This window comes from Pogona vitticeps, chromosome 3 (assembly GCF_051106095.1).
Source record: "Pogona vitticeps strain Pit_001003342236 chromosome 3, PviZW2.1, whole genome shotgun sequence".
Taxonomy (NCBI): domain Eukaryota; kingdom Metazoa; phylum Chordata; class Lepidosauria; order Squamata; family Agamidae; genus Pogona; species Pogona vitticeps.
Window position 1 is genome coordinate 4,472,270 of NC_135785.1, and position 22,478 is coordinate 4,494,747.

The 22,478-nt window shown below is 44.9% G+C and overlaps 1 protein-coding gene across 7 annotated transcripts in view; it reads left to right on the top strand.

Moving 5' to 3' along the window:
* Positions 1-556: 556 nt before the first annotated feature.
* ARMC9 (armadillo repeat containing 9) overlaps positions 557-22,478 on the top strand; it is a 123,545-nt gene continuing 101,623 nt past the window's right edge. For 3 of the 7 annotated variants that reach the window (XM_072996330.2, XM_072996333.2, XM_072996331.2), the window contains exons 1-7: positions 557-675; positions 2,979-3,061; positions 4,424-4,549; positions 10,354-10,521; positions 13,899-14,054; positions 15,720-15,812; positions 20,920-20,944. In XM_072996330.2, the coding sequence (XP_072852431.2) occupies positions 3,011-3,061; positions 4,424-4,549; positions 10,354-10,521; positions 13,899-14,054; positions 15,720-15,812; positions 20,920-20,944 (619 nt within the window). In that variant the 5' untranslated portion in view covers positions 557-675; positions 2,979-3,010. The remainder of the gene's footprint in view (positions 676-2,978; positions 3,062-4,423; positions 4,550-10,353; positions 10,522-13,898; positions 14,055-15,719; positions 15,813-20,919; positions 20,945-22,478) is intronic. The other 4 variants (XM_072996332.2, XM_078389737.1, XM_072996334.2 and 1 more) reach the window with 2 other exon arrangements.

Genomic DNA, 22,478 nt, shown 5'->3' on the forward strand with positions numbered 1-22,478 from the left:
GGGTGTTAACCCCTGTTGTCTACCCATTGCTTTCCAGCTTTCAATGTATTGTCGTTCATTGTTTGTAAGCTGCCTTGGGTCCTTTTCAAGGAGAAAGGCAGGATAGAAGTATTTTAAATCAACAAACAAATAAATTCAAAATATGGGACTCCTGCTAGAGCAAGGATTCCCAACCGTGGGTCTCCCAGGTGTTCTTGGACTGCAACTCCCAGAAGCCTTCACCACCAGCTGTGCTGGCTGGGGCTTCTGGGAGTTGCAGTCTAAAAAACACTTGGGTAACCTAAAGTTAAGAACCACTATGCTAGAGGACGGCAGCCCTTGGACCACCTAAAGTAGTGGTTCCCAACCTTGGGTCCCTGGATGTTCTTGGACTACAACTCCCAGAAGTCCTTGCCAGCACAGCTAGAGGTGATGGCTTCTGGGAGTTGCAGTCCAGGCCTTAACCCTGACAAGCGGCCCCTCCCCTCTTTCGAGCTTCTCCCGTTGCTAGGACGCTCCCTTCCTCTTCCTCGGCTTCTGCTTGGCTCGCGGGGCCACGTGGCCCTCTCGTCATTGGCTCCGCCGCCCCACGTGGCTTTCAATGCTACGGAGCCCGAGTGGTCCGGCGGCTCTGGGCGTTGCTAGGCGACCGGAGAGGGAGCAGGGCCTAGTGCGAAACTGCGGAGCCTTTTGCAGGTGAGGGGGTCCGCGGTCGCGGTTGGGGGGCGGGGGTCTCAGGCATGGTTCGGGGCTCCCGCCTCCGAAATCCCTGAGGTGGGAGCCAAGCCGGCGGAATGTCATCTCAAGTATGGTTCTGCTGTGACGGGAGTGCGGGAAATGTACTCTGCATATGCTCAGAGGCCCTTCTTATTGATGGATCAGGGAGCTTTTAAAACCTCATTTTTTTCAGCCGGGATGGCTCCCAGATGGAAAAAAAGGAGGACCGTCCCCGGGTCGGCCCCTTCGCTTGCGCCCGCCTTCTAAGGTCTCCTTTTGCCCGGTTGCACGCCTTTCTTCACCTGTTGAATGCTCGCCTGCTCCCTGCCTGAAGCCGCGGTGCTTTCCAATGGAAAGAGCCTTTCTCTGAGATTGCAGCCTGCCAAGGCCAGTTATGCAACAGGCAAGGAAAGAAAGGGGCATGAAATGGGGGGAAGAAAAAAAAGACGGATTTTTAACAAAAAACAAAAACAAAACCCAAATGATAAAATGATTGAATTTAATTATTCACGGCCTTCCTGAGACTAGTTTGTTTTAAAACTGATGCCAAGAAGCTCCATGCAGGAGCTTCATTGCTTTGGGCAGCCTCTTTTTTTGCAGAAGGATGACTGGCGTTTGCACGTTGCTGGAAAATTCAGGAAAGTCTTGAAAGTACGAATTGGAGGAAATGTCCCGTGTTTTTCTAGACAGAAATAAACACCCAAAGCCAGGCGACAAGGAAGAGAAAACAAAACAAAACACACAAAAAACACAAAAAAGGAGCAACAAAAGTGTCAAAGCCCCTGTTGTGCATTCGTTGTGGCACGTTTGTGCATCTCTTTCCCTTGACCAGGATTTATTTACTGTATTTATTTGAATGATTGCTTGCTTTCCTTTTAAAAGGACAGCCTCCTTAATGCCATGCACTATTCTGGGCAGTTTACAGCAAGTGAATCTATGATCATGAGGATATTTTTGCAAAAACCGACCCACAGACCACAAGAAAGAAAGAAAGAAAGAAAGAAAGAAAGAAAGAGATTGGGATGATTTGAACCAGGAAAGAAGTCTTGCTGAAATCAATGGAGTTCTTTCTGTGTAGGCATGATCAGAAGCAGAATTGTATTGCCCAGTGATTGTTCAGGTTCCGTGCAGAAGAGTAGGGTGGAAAAGCGGACAGGCTTCTTCTGCCTTCAGTAGTGACTTAGAAGAGGACCTTTTAGCAGCGACATCTGCTGAAATTTCCTCCTTCATTCAACTACTGTATTGAATTTATAAAGAGCTTTATGTCTTTTTTTTCTCCCTCCCCCCCAATCTTCTGACCCTGTAGAGCAGGTTTGTCCAACCTGCGGCCCAAGGGCTGCATGCGGCCCAGGTCGGCTCATAATGCGGCCCAGTGCAATTTTTTATTTTTAAAGAAATTCCAAAGTTTCAAGTTACACTGCCAGTGCTTGCGGCCGGAATGCGGCTGAGGCGTGTCACAACGGTAGGGGGGGGAGAGAGGGAAGGAAGGAAGGAGCAGGAGTGGAGGGGAGAGGGGGGCTGTGTGACTGCATTGCGCCGTCCCCGTCAATAGGTGGATCCCCTCCCGGCCCCATAAAGCTGCCGGAGTCGAAGCTGGCAGCCTCTGCTGTCTGAGATCGCAGCTGCTGGTAAGCGCGCTTGGAGCGCGGCTGCGGAGGATGGCTAGGGCTGCCCCCCATGCGGCCCAAACCAAATTTATGTGCGGCCCAAACCAAATTTTCATCTTCTAATGTGGCCCAGGGAAGGTGAAAGGTTGGACACTCCTGCTGTAGAGGAAGGAGGTGTTAACAGGCTTGGGGGAACCCCAGAGTTCTGCAAGAGGACACAATGTCTTTATAAGGAGATGCCTTGTGGTGACCTCCCCCCCCTAAAAAAAATAAATACATTTGGGCAATTAAGTGACAGTTAACCTTGGAGTGGAATGGTATGGATAGCTGTCTGGAGAATTGGAACAGTAAACTGGTAGTGAAGTGGAAGGATTTCCAGGGGGAAAAATCCACTATAAGGTTACGTTGTGGTTCGTGCTTGTCTAATTTAATTTTGGTTGTTGTGAGTTTTTTTGGGCTCTTTGGCCGTGTTCTGAAGCTTGGGTTAGGGTTCAGAACACAGCCAAAGAGCCCGAAAAACCCAAAACAACCATTAGATCGCGGCCATGAAAGCCTTCGCGAATACATTAATTTAATTTTGCATCATCTGAGGATGTTTCAAAACAAAACTGTTTTAAAATTTTTTTTAAAATTCAAGTTATGTGAACTTTTCTCTGTGTTCCAATTGTCTTGCAGGTGACCCTGCTCTAGTCAGTTGTCCTTCAAGAATGGGCGATGTCCTTGCTTATGAAGCAGAACTACTTGGCATTGTGAAGGAGGTAGGTGTTTCTTTTCATTGTTTTTGAGTTTCTGTGCAGTAATCCAGAATTATTATATCACAGTTGCTAATTTGGGTTGTTTCCCATCTGTTGAGGTCCATTGCATCACGGCCTCTCCCAATTTGAAGAGACCCTTGCCCAGCAGGCTGAGGCAAAGAGGAAGTCACAAAAGCAGCAAAACCAGGGAGCTGGACAGGGGACAAATTGGATTTGTCATCAGTGTGGAAGAGACTATCATTCTCGAATCGGCCTCCTCAGCCACACTAGACGCTGCTCCAAGTCCTCCATACAGAGCACGATACCATAGTCTTTCGAGACTGAAGGATGCCTAACTAACTAAATTTGGGTTGTTTAGGGGGTGAGTCTAATGGCTCCAAAGTTTAAGCTTTTAAGTCCAAGCCTTAAAAGATGCTTCACACTCCTTCCTCTGACAGGAGGCTCTCTGTTATAATGAGCTCATTAGGTACTGCTCTAATGGGAATGATCTATCTATCTTTTGTTTTTGCCTAAGATGGCTACATTTTCCAAAAGTCAATCTGAGTTGAAGGGGTCAGAATTTAATTCCAAGTTTTCATTTAGAGCTGCGCTGGAAAACCTTTGGACATGGAGAGGTTTTGCTTCTGATCAGCTCCAAAAGATATGGGATTGTGAGAATTGTAGTCCAGAAAAATTCCCCATCTCTACCTTAGAGGCTAAAAGTCTGAATCTGTTCTGTTACCATTAGTCAAGGGATCACACCACGTTAGGCATACAGCTAACTCAGTCTTTTATTCCTGCATTGTCTCTGTTTTGTTCATATCCATGTGGGGAAGCTTTGAACATTGTATATAGGGAATAACCGAAAACATTTAAAGACTTCATTGTTTTGATTTCTTCTATTTAATCTGTGCAATATATAAATAAAATTTCTTCTGTTTTATCAGTGCAAGATATAAATAAAATGTTTTCACCCGTCTGTCATCATTTTTTACATAAATGTCTTGTGTTTTTAACCCAAACACATTCCAGATCAGCTGCTAATTTTGGAAGTCTTCCATCTCATTGCTCTCTTCAGTATGTTGTTTTCGGTTTTCAGACCAGATGTAGGCTGTAGTCATAAACCTGCTTAGCTAAGAATAAGTCCCACTGACTTCTGAATAGTGATAATATAGGTTTGCAGTGTTAGCATTCTGTTTCTCGCATTATCTAATACGAAGGAGGACTGGGTGTGAAAATAAAAAAGACCTTTTAGAGTCTTTGCCAATTTTAGCCCCGAAGACAAACAGTGGTCTTCATGTTCTCTTGCGCTGGATTTCTGTGATCTTTCTTTATCATGTCTTCAAATGGGACTTTTAATTTCCCTGTGCCGTCTTGTGTTTGCAGTATTTAGAATTTGCAGAATTTGAAGATACTGTGAAAACATTTACAAAGGAATGCAAAATAAAAGGAAAGCCATTGCCAAAAACAGGAGGCAGTTCTGTCAGGGACTCCAAGGTGCTAATAATTCAGGTAACATCTCATTATTTTTATGAAATTAACATTTAGTTGAGTGGAAGAACTATGATACTCCTGCTTCTTCATTGGGACTTTTCTCTGAAACTCTTATTACTATTTTTAACATGAATCTGTGGATCTGACTAGATAGCTCAGTGGTTTCGGTTTTTGAGCCCAAGGTTGAGAGTTTTGTTCCCCACAGTGTCTTCTGTGAGTAGAGCCAGCCTGTGGGGCCTTGGGCAAACTGCACAGTCCTGGGATGGGCCCCAGAAGACGAGAATGGTAAACCACTTCTGTGTATTCTGTGCTTGGAAGCCTAGAAAGAGTCGGAATTGACTTGACACCATGCAGTTATTATCATAAGTTATAAGTGATGGTTTAACATCATACGGAGAAATTTTAACTTCAGAAGCAAAGATAGCACATCACCAGCTAAACAATTTTTTTAAAAAATAATTTCTGGAAATTTTAGCAACATATCTTTGGATACTGGATTTCTGTCCCATTAAATATGAAAATGTTGAAAGCTGATGTCATTTTCTGCATGGACTATGTTAAAAAATCTACCTTGTACCCTATTCTTGCTCCTTGCCCTTTCCTGGACCCCCTGATCAGGTGACCAAACTAATGAAAGATGATCTCTATGTGGGGCCTCCACATTTTATCCCATTATACCTCTAAATGCTGCATTTCACAGAACAAAGGTAGTGTTTGCACCTGTTCTATGCATCCCAAAGTTGGAGAGCTACTTTTTGCAGAGTGGAGGATGAACAAGTCAGTCCTCAGGGTGTTGGCTTGAGCCCTGATTACACCGTGGCTGAGGGGTGCTCTTCTTCTTCATGGATTGCTGCCTTGTCGTGGCGAAGGGGCTTGAGTAACTCAGAGAAACTATGGGCTATGCCGTGCAGGGACACCCAAGACGGACAGGACATAGTGGAGAGTTCCGACTAAACGCAATCCACCTGGAGTAGGAAATGGCAAGCCACTCCAGTATCTTTGCCAAGAACGCCCCATGATCAGAAACAAAAGGCTAAAAGATATGACGCTGGAAGATGGGCCCCTCAGGTCGGAAGGCGTCCAACATGCTACTGAGGAAGAGCGGAGGACAAGTACAAGTAGCTCCAGAGCTAATGAAGTGGTTGTGCCAAAGCCGAAAGGACGCTCAGCTGTGGACGTGCCTGGAAGTGAAAGGAAAATCCAATGCTGCAAAGAAAAATACTGCATAGGAACCTGGAATGTAAGATCTATGAACATTGGGAAGCTGGAGGTGGTCAAACAGGAGATAGCAAGAATAAACATCGACATCCTGGGCATCAGTGAACTAAAATGGACAGGAATGGGCGAATTCAGCTCAGATGATTATCATATCTACTATTGTGGACAAGAATCCCGTAGAAGGAATGGAGTAGCCGTCATAGTCAACAAAAGAGTGGGAAAAGCTGTAATGGGATACAATCTCAAAAATGATAGAATGATGTCAATACGAATCCAAGGCAGACCATTCAACATCACAATAATCCAAGTTTATGCACCAACCAGCATTGCTGAGGAGACTGAAATTGAACAATTCTATGAAGATTTACAACACCTTCTAGAACTGACACCAAAGAAAGATGTTCTTCTCATTCTAGGGGACTGGAATGCTAAAGTAGGGAGCCAAGAGATAAAAGGAACAACAGGGAAGTTTGGCCTTGGAGTTCAGAACGAAGCAGGACAAAGGCTAATAGAGTTTTGTCAAGAGAATAAGCTGGTCATCACAAACACTCTTTTCCAACAACACAAGAGGCGACTCTATACATGGAAATCACCAGATGGGCAATATCGAAATCAGATTGATTATATTCTCTGCAGCCAAAGATGGAGAAGCTCTATACAGTCAGCAAAAACAAGACCTGGAGCTGACTGCGGTTCTGATCATCAGCTTCTCATAGCAAAATTCAAGCTTAGACTGAAGAGATTAGGAAAAACCACTGGGCCACTCAGGTATAATCTAAACCAAATCCCTTATGAATACACAGTGGAAGTAAAGAACAGATTTAAGGAACTAGATTTGGTGGACAGAGTGCCTGAAGAACTTTGGATAGAGGCTCGTAACATTGTCCAGGAGGCAGCAACGAAAACCATCCCAAAGAAAAGGAAATGCAAGAAAGCAACGTGGCTGTCCAACGAGGCCTTAGAAATAGCAGAGAGGAGAAGGGAAGCAAAATGCAAGGGAGATAGGGAAAGTTACAGAAACTTGAATTCAGACTTCCAAAGAATAGCAAGGAGAGACAAGAGGGCCTTCTTAAATGAACAATGCAAAGAAATAGAGGAAGATAACAGAAAAGGAAAGACCAGAGATCTGTTCAGGAAAATTGGACATATTAGAGGAACATTTTGCGCAAAGATGAACATGATAAAAGACAAAAATGGGAAGGACCTAACAGAAGCAGAAGACGTCAAGAAGAGGTGGCAAGAATACACGGAGGAATTATATCAGAAAGATGTGGATATCCCGGACAACCCAGACAATGTAGTTGCTGACCTTGAGCCAGACATCCTGGAGAGCGAAGTCAAGTGGGCCTTAGAAAGCCTGGCTAACAACAAGGCCAGTGGAGGTGATGGCATTCCAGTTGAACTATTTAAAATCTTGAAAGATGATGCTGTTAAGGTGCTACATTCAATATGCCAGCAAGTTTGGAAAACTCAACAGTGGCCAGAGGATTGGAAAAGATCAGTCTACATCCCAATCCCAAAGAAAGGCAGTGCCAAAGAATGCTCCAACTACCGTACAATTGCACTCATTTCGCACGCTAGCAAGGTTATGCTCAAAATCCTGCAAGGTAGGCTTCAGCAGTATGTGGACCGAGAACTCCCAGAAGTACAAGCTGGATTCCGAAGAGGCAGAGGAACTCGAGACCAAATTGCTAACTTGCGCTGGATTATGGAGAAAGCCAGAGAGTTCCAGAAAAATATCTAGTTCTGCTTCATTGACTATGCGAAAGCATTTGACTGTGTGGACCACAGCAAACTATGGCAAGTTCTTAAAGAAATGGGAGTGCCTGACCACTTTATCTGTCTCCTGAGAAACCTATATGTGGAACAGGAAGCAACAGTTAGAACTGGTCATGGAACAACTGAGTGGTTCAAAATTGGGAAAGGAGTACGGCAAGGCTGTATATTGTCCCCCAGCTTATTTAACTTATATGCAGAATACATCATGCGGAAGGCTGGACTGGAAGAAACCCAAGCCGGAATTAAGATTGCCGGAAGAAATATCAACAACCTCCGATATGCAGATGATACCACTCTGATGGCAGAAAGTGAGGAGGAATTAAAGAACCTTGTAATGAGAGTGAAAGAGGAGAGTGCAAAAAACGGTCTGAAACTCAACATCAAAAAAACTAAGATCATGGCCACTGGTCCCATCACCTCCTGGGAAATAGAAGGGGAAGATATGGAGGCAGTGTCAAATTTTATCTTCCTGGGCTCCATGATCACTGCAGATGGAGACAGCAGCCCTGAAATTAAAAGGCGCCTTCTTCTTGGGAGGAAAGCGATGACAAATCTGGACAGCATCTTGAAAAGCAGAGACATCACCTTGCCAACAAAAGTCCGAATAGTCAAAGCTATGGTTTTTCCTGTCGTGATGTATGGAAGTGAGAGCTGGACCATAAAGAAAGCAGACCGCCGAAGAATTGATGCCTTTGAATTGTGGTGCTGGAGGAGGCTCTTGAGAATCCCCTGGACTGCAAGGAGAACAAACCTATCAATTCTAAAGGAAATCAACCCTGAGTGCTCACTGGAAGGACAGATCCTGAAGCTGAGGCTCCAGTACTTTGGCCATCTAATGAGAAGAAAAGACTCCCTGGAAAAGACCCTGATGTTGGGAAAGTGTGATGGCAAGAGGAGAAGGGGACGACCGAGGATGAGATGGCTGGACAGTGTCTGCGAAGCAACCAACATGAACCTGACACAACTCCGGGAGGCAGTAGAAGACAGGAGGGCCTGGCGTGCTCTGGTCCATGGGGTCACGAAGAGTCGGACACGACTAAACGACTAAACACAAACACGAGGGGTGCTCTTAAAAGATGTAGGCTGCATTTATTGATTGATTGATTGATTGATTGATTGATTGATGATTGCATTTATATGCTGCCCATCTAGACATAGTCTACTTTGCATTGTAGCAAAGGCTTAAGAAGTCCAGTGTCCCATTTTCTGCCTTGGCCATAAAAAAGTTTGCAAGCAAAGATACAAGCACAGTAGCATGCGCTCCCTTGCTCTCCCAAGCCAAGTGTACTCAGAGGTACACTGTTTCTGATCCTGGAGGTAGCTTAGTGCCATCATGACCACTTAACACATGTGGGTAATCCCTATATCAATCATATAATAACTGCATGGCAACCAGTTGATTCTGACTTACAGCACCATTTCCAGGGTTTGTTTCTCGGTATAAAGTCACCAGAAGTGGTTTGCCATCCCTTCTGACAGTGGTCTAAGACCGTGCAGCTTGTCCAAGGCTGTGCAGGCTGGCGTTGGTCCCAGTAGGCACAGCAGGAAAGCTGGACTGAATTGAATTGACCTTTGCAGCCAACTTAGCGGTTATTCAAGCACGAATATACAGGCATGCTTTAAAGCCCTCGAGACTTTTCTTATAGTGGGGAATGGCAGAGCTGGAAGAGGCCGGGAGAGAACAAAAATCTAAAAACCATGTTGGCCAGATAGTGAGTCTTCAGCACCTGTCTTTCATGTGAAGGTCCCAAGAAGAAGCCTCCATAAAACCAGCTGGAGACATGTTGGTAGGGGATTTATGGCCAGTTTGTCTCTCTCTTGGGACGTGGTGGTGCTGCAGGCTAAACCGCAGAAGCCTATGCTGCAGGGTCAGAAGACCAGCAGTCGTAAGATTGAATTCATGCAATGAGTGAGCTCCTGTTGCTTGTCCCAGCTCCCGCCAACCTAGCAGTTCGAAAGCATGCAAATGCAAGTAGATAAATAGGGACCACCTCGGTGGGAAGGTAACAGCGTTCCGTGTCTAAGTTGCACTGGCCATGTGACCACGGAAGATAGTCTCCGGGCAAACACTGGCTCTATGGCTTGGAAACGGGGATGAGCACTGCCCACTAGTCGAACACGACTGGACAAAAATTGTCAAGGGGAACCTTTACCTCTACCTGTCTCTCTCTAGTCCTGTAGACAAAGGGACGCCAGTCACTCCAGTTTTCACAGGCTTGCAGCCTCTATCTTGGGATTTTACTTAAAGTTTAGACCCTGAAACCTCACCATCTGGATGGGACACTTTTTGGGTTTTACTGTTTTGCTCCCCCCCCCCCGGCCTAAAGAGGAATCGTGAAGGACTGGGAAATTTAATAAAGGCATTAGCCATGCTTGCTTTGGGATTTTATACAAGGGCTATGCAGTCCTTTTCTGTTTTTCAAATCTTGACTCATGACCCTTGTTTTGTTAATCTTCTGATCTCTTTCAAAGCCATTCAGGTTTGGGTCATTATCACACTGATGGAAACAATTTCCAGAACTTAATGGTGTGCTGTATGAAGAACTAGCCTGCCCTGAATTTCTCACCTTTTGGGTTTAGTGAATGATTCTAGATTCTGTTATTATATGAAAAGGAAGCACAAGTTCCTGTTGGGTGCAGAAAACAGTAAAAGATTTTCTTGGTACAGAAATGGTGTTTTTAAAATTAGGTGCTAATCCTCAGCCTCATTCAGTTTGTCCACAGAGGAGATCAGATGCAGGCGGTGTAGAGATAAGGTGTTTCATATTTAAAAATGGAGGAAGTGAATGATCAAAGAGCTAGTCTTTTCCCCTTCTCTTTGAAAGGATCTGCTCACTTCCTTTACTGATGGAGACCAGGCCGCTTTCTTCGAACTCTGGGAAGGGCATGTTCCCTCCTCCATCCGAGACAACGAGGCTGTGGCCCAGAAGTTGGAGTTCTACCTTCACATCCATTTTGCCACCTTCCTCTTCAAGCACACCGTGGGAAAACCGGTATTGTTATTGTTCCTTCATCATGGGCAGAGGAGGCCGTGAAGGGGGTCAGCCCTTAGGCCTCCATGTCTAGGTGCAGTCCCGTTGGTTCAGTCTTTTCTGGCTGATGAGGAGTAGGTCAGACTTGCAGCTTGGGTGCAGTTTTTTCCTGAGTGGTTAAATGACTGAGTGGCTCCTTCCTACATGCAAAAATAACAGCCCTCTGAATAAAAATTTTAATATTGGGAAGAACGGTTCTAGGCTTGCCTTCTCCCTGCTGTATTAGATTTCTGTGTGCAGACTTTATTTTATTTTAGGCTATTTTATTCAGGTGGCTGGAGAGCTCAATGGTTTAAGTGGTTTAGGTCTCTAGTTGGGGAGCCAGAGGTTGGGATTCAATTCCCCACTGGGCCTCTTAAGAGAAGAGCCAGCCTGGGTAGCCTTGGGCAAGCTGCACAGTCCCAGAGGTGTCCCCCCAGAAAATGAATGGTGAATCACTTTACTCTACCTGGAGAATCCCGAAAAGGGTTGCCATAGTCAGAACTGACCTGATTATGATTATGAGTAAGAGTTCAGGAGTGGTCCCCTTGGAAAGCACACTCCATCAGGTTGCTGTCCTCTGAAGATGCCCATGGCCACAGAGACTGGCGAAACGTTAGGAAGAACAACCTTCAGAACACGGCCAAAGAGCCCGAAAAACCCACAACAACCATTAGATCCCAGCCGTGAAAGCCTTCGCGAATATATCACATTCCATCTTCTTCCCATCTATGGGATAGGGTGAGGAGCGAGTGGGAGGGGTCGCTTCTTGTTTCTTCTCCTCACCCACAAAGGAAAGAGAGGAGGAAATGCCCAAGGCTCAGTCATGCTTGTTTCTTGTCCTCCAAACCACGGTTTGACCATGTAGTATCTTACAACACCATCCTAAGCATGCTTGTGTGTGGGTTCGAATTTTAAACCTCCGGTCTCCACAACAAATTCAGCAGTCTTTTTTTAACTTTGAACCAGGGGAAAGGTTTATTGGAGCATTCAACGAATAATCAGTGCCCAAACAAGGGTTCCACAGTCGCCAACAGGTCAGACAGGAGTACCCAAGCATCATTCAGAAAGAGATTGGTATCATTGTTGTTCCACGGGCCTGGCCACCCGGTTGTCGCGTCCTCCTTGAAAACCTTTTCTTTCCAGTAGGGGAACGGCCTCGTCCTCGGTGGGGTTGATCCACCCGACATCTCTTGTTGGGTGAAAAGGTCGCCCAGGGTCCTCTGGGAAGCCTCTCCTCCTCATCTCTCCTCTACCCTCCATGTCAATCTTTCTCTCTTTTCTCTTTCCACCTTCTCCTTTTCCTCCCTCAAACTCCTTCGCCACTCCTGGGCTTCAGCCTCACCCAATAGGATGGTCTAGGGCACTGGTTCTTAACCTTGGGTTACTCAGGAGTTTTGGACTGCAACTCCCATAAGCTTTCACCACCAACTGTGCTGGCTGGAGTTTCTGGGAGTTGCAGTTCAAAAACATCCGAGTAGCAAAGGTTAAGAACCACTGGTCTAGGGGGAGTCTCTCTCCTATGCCGGTAATCGGTTTCCTCTTTGGGTACCCTGAGACATTCCCATTCTCCGGTCCATGGGTCCCGTAACCACAACCATTCCCAACCTGGAGGCAATGGGCTTTCTCCCCTTTTTATCTCCGCTGTCCCTGCCTCAATCTCCACCCTCTTTGTTCTTCCTATTCCTGCCAAATCCTCTGTTTGAACGGCTACCGTTAACCCGTGCAATTCGTTCTCCAAGTCCTGGGTGTCAGCACCCCGTTGTTCTCTTCTGTGGGGAGCTGGGGTGGACGAGGTCTGACTTTCCCTGTCAGCAGTCTGTGGGAGGGACAGCACTCCAGCGAGAGACTCCTTTCTCTCTCGGCCCTGGTCTCACAGCTTGCTTTATAATAAAGGAGTGCTGGTTTGTGCTTTCTCAAGGCGCCGGCAGGGTAGTTGGGCATGTTATTCTACCCTGCTGTCCTTCAGGCAAAGCACTGTCCGGTGGATTGGGTTTGCACTTGCCTTTCTCCTCTTCCCCCTCGCTCTCCAGGGCACTGCATGCCCGTTATGAGCCATGGAAGAAATGAGATTTCTGCCAAAGGTGCAAGCCTAGCTTAAAATGAAGCAGCGTCAGCTTTAAGGATAGCTGTGCCACTGGGGCAATATCACATTGATACTAAAAAAAAGCTCAGGCAATTTGTTTTGGCAGTAAAGCAGTAAAATACCCCAGTGTGGCTGTGAAGAGTCAGTTTAAACGGCGCCCTAAGCTCACCTGCAGGCTGCCTGCAGTATTTAATAGGTGAGAATTGATGCCTTCCAAAAATACCACGTCATGCTGTGGGCCTTTGGCTTTCGCTTGATATCGGTCCCTGCTCAATTAAAACTGCAGGGCGAGGGTTGCAGTGCTGCTGGCCAGCCGCATGTGGTCAGAAATTCAGTTATTTAAAGTAACTTCTATGGAAGTGGTGGAAGAAAATGTACACGTCTCCTGCTCCTTATGCAGCTGAGACCAAATCTTGCCCATGTTTTGTTTTGTTCAGAGATCACCATGCGGCATGTTTCTGAAACCAGAAAAAAATGTCACGTATTGAAACTCAATAATTTCTTTCCCAACTTAAAACTTGGACAAGAAGCAGAGGAAGGGAGATTTATAAGTGTATTTCATAACCCTTGGCTTTTGTATAGCCTCCCCCTTTTTTGGCTATGGTCATAAACCCAGTATGAAAGAAAGATAGGCTGAACCAGGATTGACCCCCTTCCGCTGGGCCAGCCCCCCCCCCCAAGGGACCCATGATCATTGTTGAGACCGGCTGCTTTAGGGTATTCATATCTCATCACCTAAGTATTCAGGTATTCATATCTCATCACCTAAGTATTCACATCTCATTGAGCAATGCGATCCCTCTGATCCCTCCGTTTCCTATGTGAGGGTTAGGATGGCCATCGAGGGCCCCCTAGTGAAGGCCTGGGAGAGGTGAGAATTTGATCTTAGGGATTCTTGGCTTAGAGCCCCTTCCTTAGCCCTTGTGCTCCCCTTTGTTCAGTCTAAATAGGTCAACACCTAAAGCTATTTTAATTTGCAAGTCGTGAGCTAGGCACCAAAAATGTGTGTTTAGCCATTTGTCCTTGCAGAGATGTCATCCTTATGTCCTCTCCAGCTCCTTCAATTTTTGCTGCTCTTTCTTCACCCTGGACACTTTGCAAAAAGTTCTTGATGGGAAGAAGCAGCTTCTTCCATTTTGGGTGCGGCGTTTAAGGCCCCGGTTGAGACGTGGAACCAACTAGAGGCTCAGTCAATTGCTGTTTAAATCACATTCTTTGGACACCGTAACACTGATCTGCAGATTCACTGGCTTTTATTTCTTCATTCCCCAAGAACAAAGCTGCTTTGGATAAAAGGATTTCGTGTTTTAAAACCTACCTGGAGACCAAAGGGGCCGCCTTGAGCCAGACCACGGAATTCCTGCCCTTCTACGCCTTGCCCTTCGTTCCCAACCCTACGATCCACCCATCTTTCCAGGAACTGTTCCAGGTAGGTACTGCCAGTTTGTTCAGAGGTGTCGTGGGGGCTCCCTTCTCCGTGGGGATGGGCGGATGTGGAATAACCCCTAGCTCAGCAAAATGGGGGTGTCGCTGTTGTTGTCACCCAGCATTGTGGGAAATGGGACTCGGCTCATCTTTGAACTTGAATTTGTAGAAATGAATTCATAAATAAAAATTGATTAAAGATTTTCCCCATCTTAAAAAAAAGAAGGCTTCAAGGTCACTAACACATGAAAAAAAATGAACAAAGACACAAAAAATGTTCTGGCATCTTAAAGACTAACGGCTGTGTTTTATTGTGAGCTTTTGAGGGCAAAGTCTACTTCCTCAGACCCTGCCTGAGCTGCTAGCAGAGAGGAACATGGCTACCTTTTCTAGAATTAGCACATTAAAATAGATTGGAACATTAGTCAGCCAGGATGCAGATAGTTCATTAACTTAAATGCATTCTATTGTACCTTTTGTGAAAGAATAACTTCTTTCATTTGCACTAATAGCCCAACAGTGATGGGATCATTTCTGTCTGAAGAATCTGTAATACCGTAATAATTAGTAGAGGAATATGGTCTGTAGAGTTTTCCCCAGACAGAACTCGATGGCTGCATTCTGGAGCTCTTTTTTCTTTAAAAGTACACAAGGGAATACATTTTAAGATATATGTTGTTTTACCTTCCTTACTGACTTATAAAACCCTGTATTGCCTGACATGTCAGCTGTATTTTGGTTTGGGTTCCTGCACTGAGCCAGGGGTTGGATTCCATGGCCTTATAGCCACCTTCCAGCTCCATTATTCTAGGATTCTGTGTCTTGGAGGAAAACTGTTGAAAAGCAGCCTCACACAGAACATGCTACAGTAGCGGAAATGGGCATGAACTGAACTAGAACTGAACCGCCTAGAGTGGTCGAAATGACTAGATAGGCGGGGTATAAACAAACAAACAAACAAACAAATTGCGAACCCGAAAAACTGATGAACGAGGCTGGTTTGCGGTTCAGTTTGTAATCTGGTTTGGGGATCCCGTTTTGCTTTGGTAGAGGAGGCAGAGGGCATAGGAAGCAGGAAGGTCTCCTCCAGTCACAAACCAGAAAAACCAATCATGAACCGCTTCATATTTTTTTCTAGGGCTTCATGGTGGTTTGTGGTTCATTGTTAGCCACAAACCATAAACCATCACAAACCTCTGTTTCTCTGGTTTGTGCCCATCTCTATACAGTAGTCTAGTCTAGGTATTACTGAGGCCTTTAAATCTAATGACTTGCCCTTTAGGACATGATCTGCTTATAATTGGTTGTTCTACTCAGCCATAAAGCTTTCCTTTTGAAGTGCTGTTGCACAGCTTCTGTTTTAATGAAGCTTTGGCAGGCAAGCTTTTTGACGGCTTGTGCTCCTGCAGAATGGTAATTGTCTGGTTTGGATGGCCAGTCTGCATCTTCCCTCTCTACACAGAGGTGCCAACAGTTTTTTTCCCCCTGCATAAACTATCCCAAGTCTTCTGACATGCTTTACATTTCACAAGGAAACACGTTGTAAGTCATATGTTGTTCTGTCTTACTTGTTGGCTTACAAAACATTGTCATGGTGTGGCATGCCTTGAAGCAAGAAACCTGCAGACGTTTGGAAAGCAGTTCTGATTTGTGTGTGTTTGTCTTCTAGGATGCTTGGGAGGCTGATCTAAAAATGAGGTTGGAAGAATTCCTGTCTGTGACTCTGAAAGTCAGTAATACCCCACGGCTTCTTACATTATATGTATCCTTTGCAAAATACTCAGAAGAGAGTTGCGTTCTAAGAACTCTGAAGTGACCCCTCTCAGGTGGGCAGATTAATAGGTTTGTCAGATCATTTAGGAACTTAAGCAGTCTGACCCCGTGCATGTTCACTTGAAGCTAAGCCTTGATGATCCCAGCAGGACTTTCTCCAGAGAAGGATGCAATCCAGTACACTTTTGTGGTCAGAGTGGGGTTTAAATGCACCACAGGCAGCATGTAGCCCCTAATCTCCTGCCTCTCACAAAATTGAGGACAGAGGTGAATGCCACCCTGGAGTCTTCCAAGAGTAGAGATTTATCCCAGAGTGCAGGACATGTAACAATGGGTTCATGCTACAGGAAGCCAGATTTAGGTTGAAGCTCTAGAAAAACATCCTAACTGTTAGAGCAGTATGACAACAGAACCAACTGCCTTGGAAGGTGGTGAGTGCTCCGATGGTGGGGGCATTCAAAAGAAATTGGAGAACCATCTATCAGATCTGCTTTGACTTGGATTCCTGCCTTGAGCAGAGGATTGGATACGATGGCCTTAGAGGCCCCTTCCAATTCCCATTATCCTATGATTCACTTTTGAAATGTATTCCAGCGGCTCTGCTTCTATCGTATCTATAAAGCTGTCCTGTTATTGATTCCAAATGAGTGTTTTTTTCCTGAAATGCTTTTGTACACACCAGTAGCCAATGTATTATACATTTTTAATAAGACCTCTAGTGCCTGCCCCTTTTCTGGACACAGCTTGAACATAGGGCATTTCTCGTTCTATATATAGTAAAAAGGCTTTGTTGTGACACCTTCAATATCACTTTGCTTGTGTAGGCCATTAATACGATGGTTCTCTTGTTCACTGCCCAGTTTGGTATTATTTTTCTTGGGGATTGGAATGTATATTGAATAGAGATGGTCATGAAAAGCCCTGCTTCCTCCATTGGGTGCCCACTTGAAGGCAGTGGCCTGGCTTCTCTGCCCCACCTCCTCTGGCAGCTGCCTCTGAGTGGCCACCTACCAGAGGAGGCAGGGCTTTGAAGCACAAAACACATGTTCAACTGATAAACAAACCAGCACGAATCACCAAACCGGCAGTTCGTACCACTCTCTAATATTGAATATTTGCCATCTGTGGGCCATTGTTTTGTGTTCCCTGATTCTTTCCCTATTCTTGTCAGGATTTTGACAGATTCCGTCTCTGTTGCTTAAAATAGTCCTATCAGTATTCCATATAATCCTGGTGATATATTTCTCCCAAGTTCTTTGAAAGTGTCATCCACCTAGTTTTCTAACATTGCAGGCCTTTCATCACATGATTCTTCTTCAATGGAATTTTTGTAACTATTTGCACTAAATTCTTATATTGCAGTATGCTGTTCTGTTAATTGAGAGGACCATTGTGGCGTTCACCCTCGTGGCCCCTGTTTCTCTCCCAAACACAGAGCTCACGAAGGCAAACCAAAACCCCTCTCGACACGCTGCCACCAGTTGATCTCCTTATCAACGTACTTTACTTAGAAAAGATGAAGGTCCATTCAGTAGTGACTTTTTAATAGAACAGGTTTATTGATTACAGTGGGTTTCTGGAACAATTCATAAGCATAATCTTCAAGTTTCATCAAGCTTCAATATTAACCTTCTATAGTTATTATCACAATTTACACTCAGACTAATCACTCCTCAGACCCCTCCTTCTCTCTCTCATTCCTAACACAGACTGACTCAACTCAACAGAGACTTAACTCCTCCTGTCTCAGGCTACGCCTTTCAACATCTCTTGTGGCCCCACCTCTTAATCACATTAGCATATAACTCATGAATAATACATAACTTGTTGCATAACAAGGGTGAGCGCTATAACCATTTAAAATGACAAAATGGTTTATGCAGTTAATCAACCAGATGAGCAGCTAAATCACAGTGTGGATTTCGAGCTAATAGATCGAGCACTGACATGGTATTCTCCCTCTGACAGTTGCAGGAGAAATGTTGGGAATAACAACAACCACTCTTTGTGGCCTTCATAGATCTCATAAAGGCCTTTGATTTGGTTAGCAGGGATGGCCTTTTTAAAATACTTCCCAAGACTGGATGTTCACCTCGACTCCTTAACATCATCAGGTACAGTGGTGCCTCGCTTAATGGGCGCCCCATTTAATGACGAATCCGCATAGCGACGAAGAATTTGCGATTGCTTTTGCAATCGCATAATGATGTTTCCTATGGGGGGAAATCGCTTTGCGATGATCGGTACCCTGTTTCGTTTACCAATCATTGCATAGCGATGATTTTTCCCCAGCTGATCGGCAGTTCCAAAATGGCCACCGGGTAAAACGGGCGGATTACTCGCTTACCGGGCAGCTAAAATGGCCACCGTATGGAGGATTTTCACTTAAAAGGTAAGTTTTAATCCCATAGGAATGCATTGAAGGGGTTTCAATGCATTCTTATGGGCTTTTTAATTTCACATAGTGACGAAATTGCTTTGCAGTGATTTTTGCTGCACGGATTATCGTTGCTATGCTAGGCACCACTGTACTTTCATGAGGAAATGTAGGGCACTGTAATTTTTGATGGCTCAACATCAGATCCCTTTGACATCTGAAGTGGAGTGAAACAGGGCTGTGTCCCTGTTTGGGATCTTTTTTTGCTATCATGCTGAAGCATGCCTTTGGAACTGCAACAGAAGGTGTCTATCTCCAGGCTAGATCAGATGGAAAGCTCTTTAATCTCTAGATTGAGAGCAAAGACCAAAGTCCATCTGAAATGTATGCAGAACTTCCTCTTCGCTGATGATGCAGCTGTTGTTGCCTGTTCTGCTGAAGACCTCCAACAACTCATGAATCGCTTTAGCAAGGCCTGCCAAGACTTTGGACTATCAGCCTGAAGAAAACACAAGTCATATGCCAGGGCATGGACTCACCTCCCTCTATTACCATCTCCACTCAAGAATTGGAGGTTGTACATGACTTTGTGTACCTTGGCTCAACGATCTCTGACACTCCCTCCCTAGATGTCGAGCTGGATAAACGCATTTGGAAAAGCAGCTACCATGTTCTCTAGACTCATAAAGAGCATACACCCAGGTCTATAGAGCCTGTGTCCTGAGTACACTCCTGTACTGCAGTGAGTCCTAGACCCTTTGTGCACGGCAGGAGAGGAAGCTGAATACGTTCCATATTCATTGCCACCGACGCATTTTTGGTATCACCTGGCAGGACAAAGCTCCAAATAGAGTAGTCCTAGAACGAGCTGAAATTTTTAGCAAATATACATTGCTGAAATAGTGATGTCTACACTGGCTTGGGCATGTCGTGAGAATGGCTGACGGTCGGATTCCAAAATATCTCCTGGATGGAGAATTAGTGCAGGGAAATCTCCCCCGAGGGAGACCCCAGCTGCAATACAAGGACATCTGCAAGCGGGCCTTAGGAATGGGCCTCAACAGATGGGAAAGCCCGACATCTGAGCATTCAGGCTGGAGGCAGGCGTTGCATCATGGCATCTCCCAATTTGAAGAGACCCTTGTCCAGCAGGCCGAGGCAAAGAGGCCGTCCCGAAACCAGCCAAATCAGGGAGCTGGACGGGGGACAGATTGGATTTGTCTTCAGGGTAGAAGGGATGGTCACTCTTGAATTGGCCTTCTCAGCCACACTAAACGCTGTTCCAAGACCGCTGTTCAGAGCACGTTACCATCGTCTCTCGAGACTGAAGGATGCCTAATCTAGGAGCAGCTAAAACATGGCGGCAGAGAGGAGCCACATATCCTTCCATTCAACTCTTTGAAGTCTTTCTCACACCAATCAGAGCTGCGGTGGTGTGATTTCCAGAGCACAGGCCTTGAGGAGACTCGCATTTCTGCTCTGCTCCATTCATTGCCCGGTGCTTCTACCTGCCTGCTGATCATTACACTATGCTACCCACTAGCACTTATTTCCCCCCAGCTGAGGATGCACACCTATCTCAGCCTGGAACTTGTGTGTGGAGGTAATGAACTGCTGGTGGGAACCTGCAGGGGCAAACCTGCGGGGTAAAGGAAAAGTTAAATTCCTTCCACCCACCTCAAACCTTTCTACTGTAAAAGCTTGTTCTCTCAGCTCCACCTTTGCAGAAAATCTGGCATTTCAGCTTTAAAGATGCTGTGTTGGATTGGAAAATGTAGTTCCCCCTTCAGTGGCCACTTAAACAGGCCTAGTTGAGTTGACACCTCCGGATATATGGTGTATGTCTTCCCTCACTTTCACCCTTTAGAGGGAAACATGCAATTAAAGTATCACTTGAGACCTCCTTAACATGCTTGTTTATACTGATTGTCATGCTTTACGATTTGATGGAGTTTGACTGATAATGCTGTCCCTGTATGACCCTTTTCTTGATCCCAGTTACTGTCTAGTAGAATTTAATGAGGTATTTCCTAAGACTTATGGCTTGTTATACATGTTTAGGGATATGTAAAAGTATCAGCATACTCTGCGTATTAATCTGTACAGGCTACTTTATAGTTAAAGAAGGTTTAATGCTCAGCAGTAGAGCACACACTTTGATGTGTGCATGCTCTGTAGATTCTCTAAAATAAATGTTTTAGATATCTTTTCTCTGTGTAGAAGAGATCTTAACAACAAAACACAAAAAGTCATAGAATCATAAAATAATGGAGTCAGAAGGGGCCTCTAAGACCATTGAGTCCAACCCCTTGCTCAAGGCAGGAATTAAAATCAAAGCAGTTTAACCATGTGCTGTGCAGGGAACTGTTTCCTTCAGTTGGTCCTGCATCTCCCACCTTTCAGCTTCATTGGAGGAACATTGGGTTCTTTTTTTAAGGAGAAAGGATAAAAATATTTTAAATAAGTAAGTAGATCAGATAAAATAAACCTTTTTTTAAAATATGAGGGAGGAAAATACTTTTTGTTAAAGGATGGTTAAATTGGCTTCCTGGGCCTATAACTTCACAGAATTATTTCTCCCTGTAAAGAGACATCGAATTTATTATTAATAATAAGATTCGTAAAGTACCTTTTTATCTCATGAGTTGTCGAGCTGTTGCCGTTCTGTCTCGGTTGTTGTTTATTGACTTTCCTTAACTATCATTCTCTCAACTGGTAGAAGGAGAACACACAGTGCAATCAAGGTAAATAATTCTAGCAAAAAGTAATTTGTTTATTTATTTAATTTATTACAGAAATTTTTTTACTCTGCCTTTCCCCCTGAAAGGATCCAGTTTATTTATTATTAAATAAATAAAAGTAAATTGTGTGCACATAGGCATCAACATGCACTTCCTAGAGCCAAAATGGAGGAAATGTTTAATGGGACGTTCGTTTAGTCGTGTCCGACTCTTCGTGACCCCATGGACCAGAATACACAGGGCCCTCCTATCTTCCACTGCCTCCCAGAATTGTGTCAAATTCATGTTGGTTGCTTCGATGACCCTGTCCAACCATCTCATCCTCTGTCATCCCCTTCTCCTCTTGCCTTCACACTTTCCCAACGTGAGGGTCTTTTCCAGGGAGTCTTCTCATGAGACAGCGAAAGTCTTGGAGCCTCAGCTTCAGGATCTGTCCTTCCAGTGAGCACTCAGGGTTGATTTCCTTTAGATAGGTTTTTTCTCCTTGCAGTCCAGGGACAATTACGTTTAATTGCTGGGCATTATTTTCACTTGAGACTCAAATTTTGAAATTGATCCTTAACCCCGAAACCTGCATTCGGGCAAATGTACAAGACATTTCTTTCTTTTTATATCATTTTGATCATTCTGGCTTTAACAACGTTTGGACGGGGCCGAAGGGCCGCATTCAAAGGAGATCCTTTTGATGCAAAGAGGAGGGAGAGCAAAGGGGTTTCCAGTCTGGTGTAGCTAAAGTAGAGCGTTAGACAGGATGTGGGAAAGCTTATGGGGAGAATCCTCAGCTAAGAGCTCAGGGTGCTTAGACACAGTCCTTCCTCCCCCTTTGCCTTCTTATCCAAAGGCCTCACATCATTTCTGACAGGACCAGGTTCTCCTGATTTGCCAGTTGCTGGTGGAGCCCAGGAAATGGTCAAAACACCAGAGGCAGCCACTTGTGCAGATGTATGTGTGGGGTGCTTCATCTTGCAACGTCAGGACCGCGGGACACATAGGCAACGTACCAAATCAGTATTAAGCCGCATTGCATCTTTGGCCGTCTTGTTAAAAATAAAAACAGGAGGAAGTCAAACATGACAAAAACTTCCTTAGAATATGTCTTTTTTTTCTTTTTTCTGGGCCATTGAAGTGGAGGAAAGAAAGCCTCCTGCCTACTGATTTTTTTTCCTGGAAAAGCCCTTTTCCTGCCCCTGTCAAAAACACTTGCTAGTTGGACTTCAAAAAAGTAGCTATGAGTCAGCCAGAAGGAAGAAACCCTGCTCTTGTTTCTCTGTGGAAGTTGCACTCCACTCTCTGCCCCTGAGAGAGGAGGAGGAATTAAAGAACCTCTTAATGAGGGTGAAAAAGGAGAGTTCAAAAAAAATGGTCTGAAGCTCAACATCAAAAAAACTAAGATCATGGCCACTGGTCCCATCACCTCCTGAGAAATAGAAGGGGAAGATATGGAGGCAGTGACAGATTTTACTTTCTTGGGCTCCATGATCACTGCAGATGGTGACAGCAGCCACGAAATCAAAAGATGCCTACTTCTTGGCCGTGG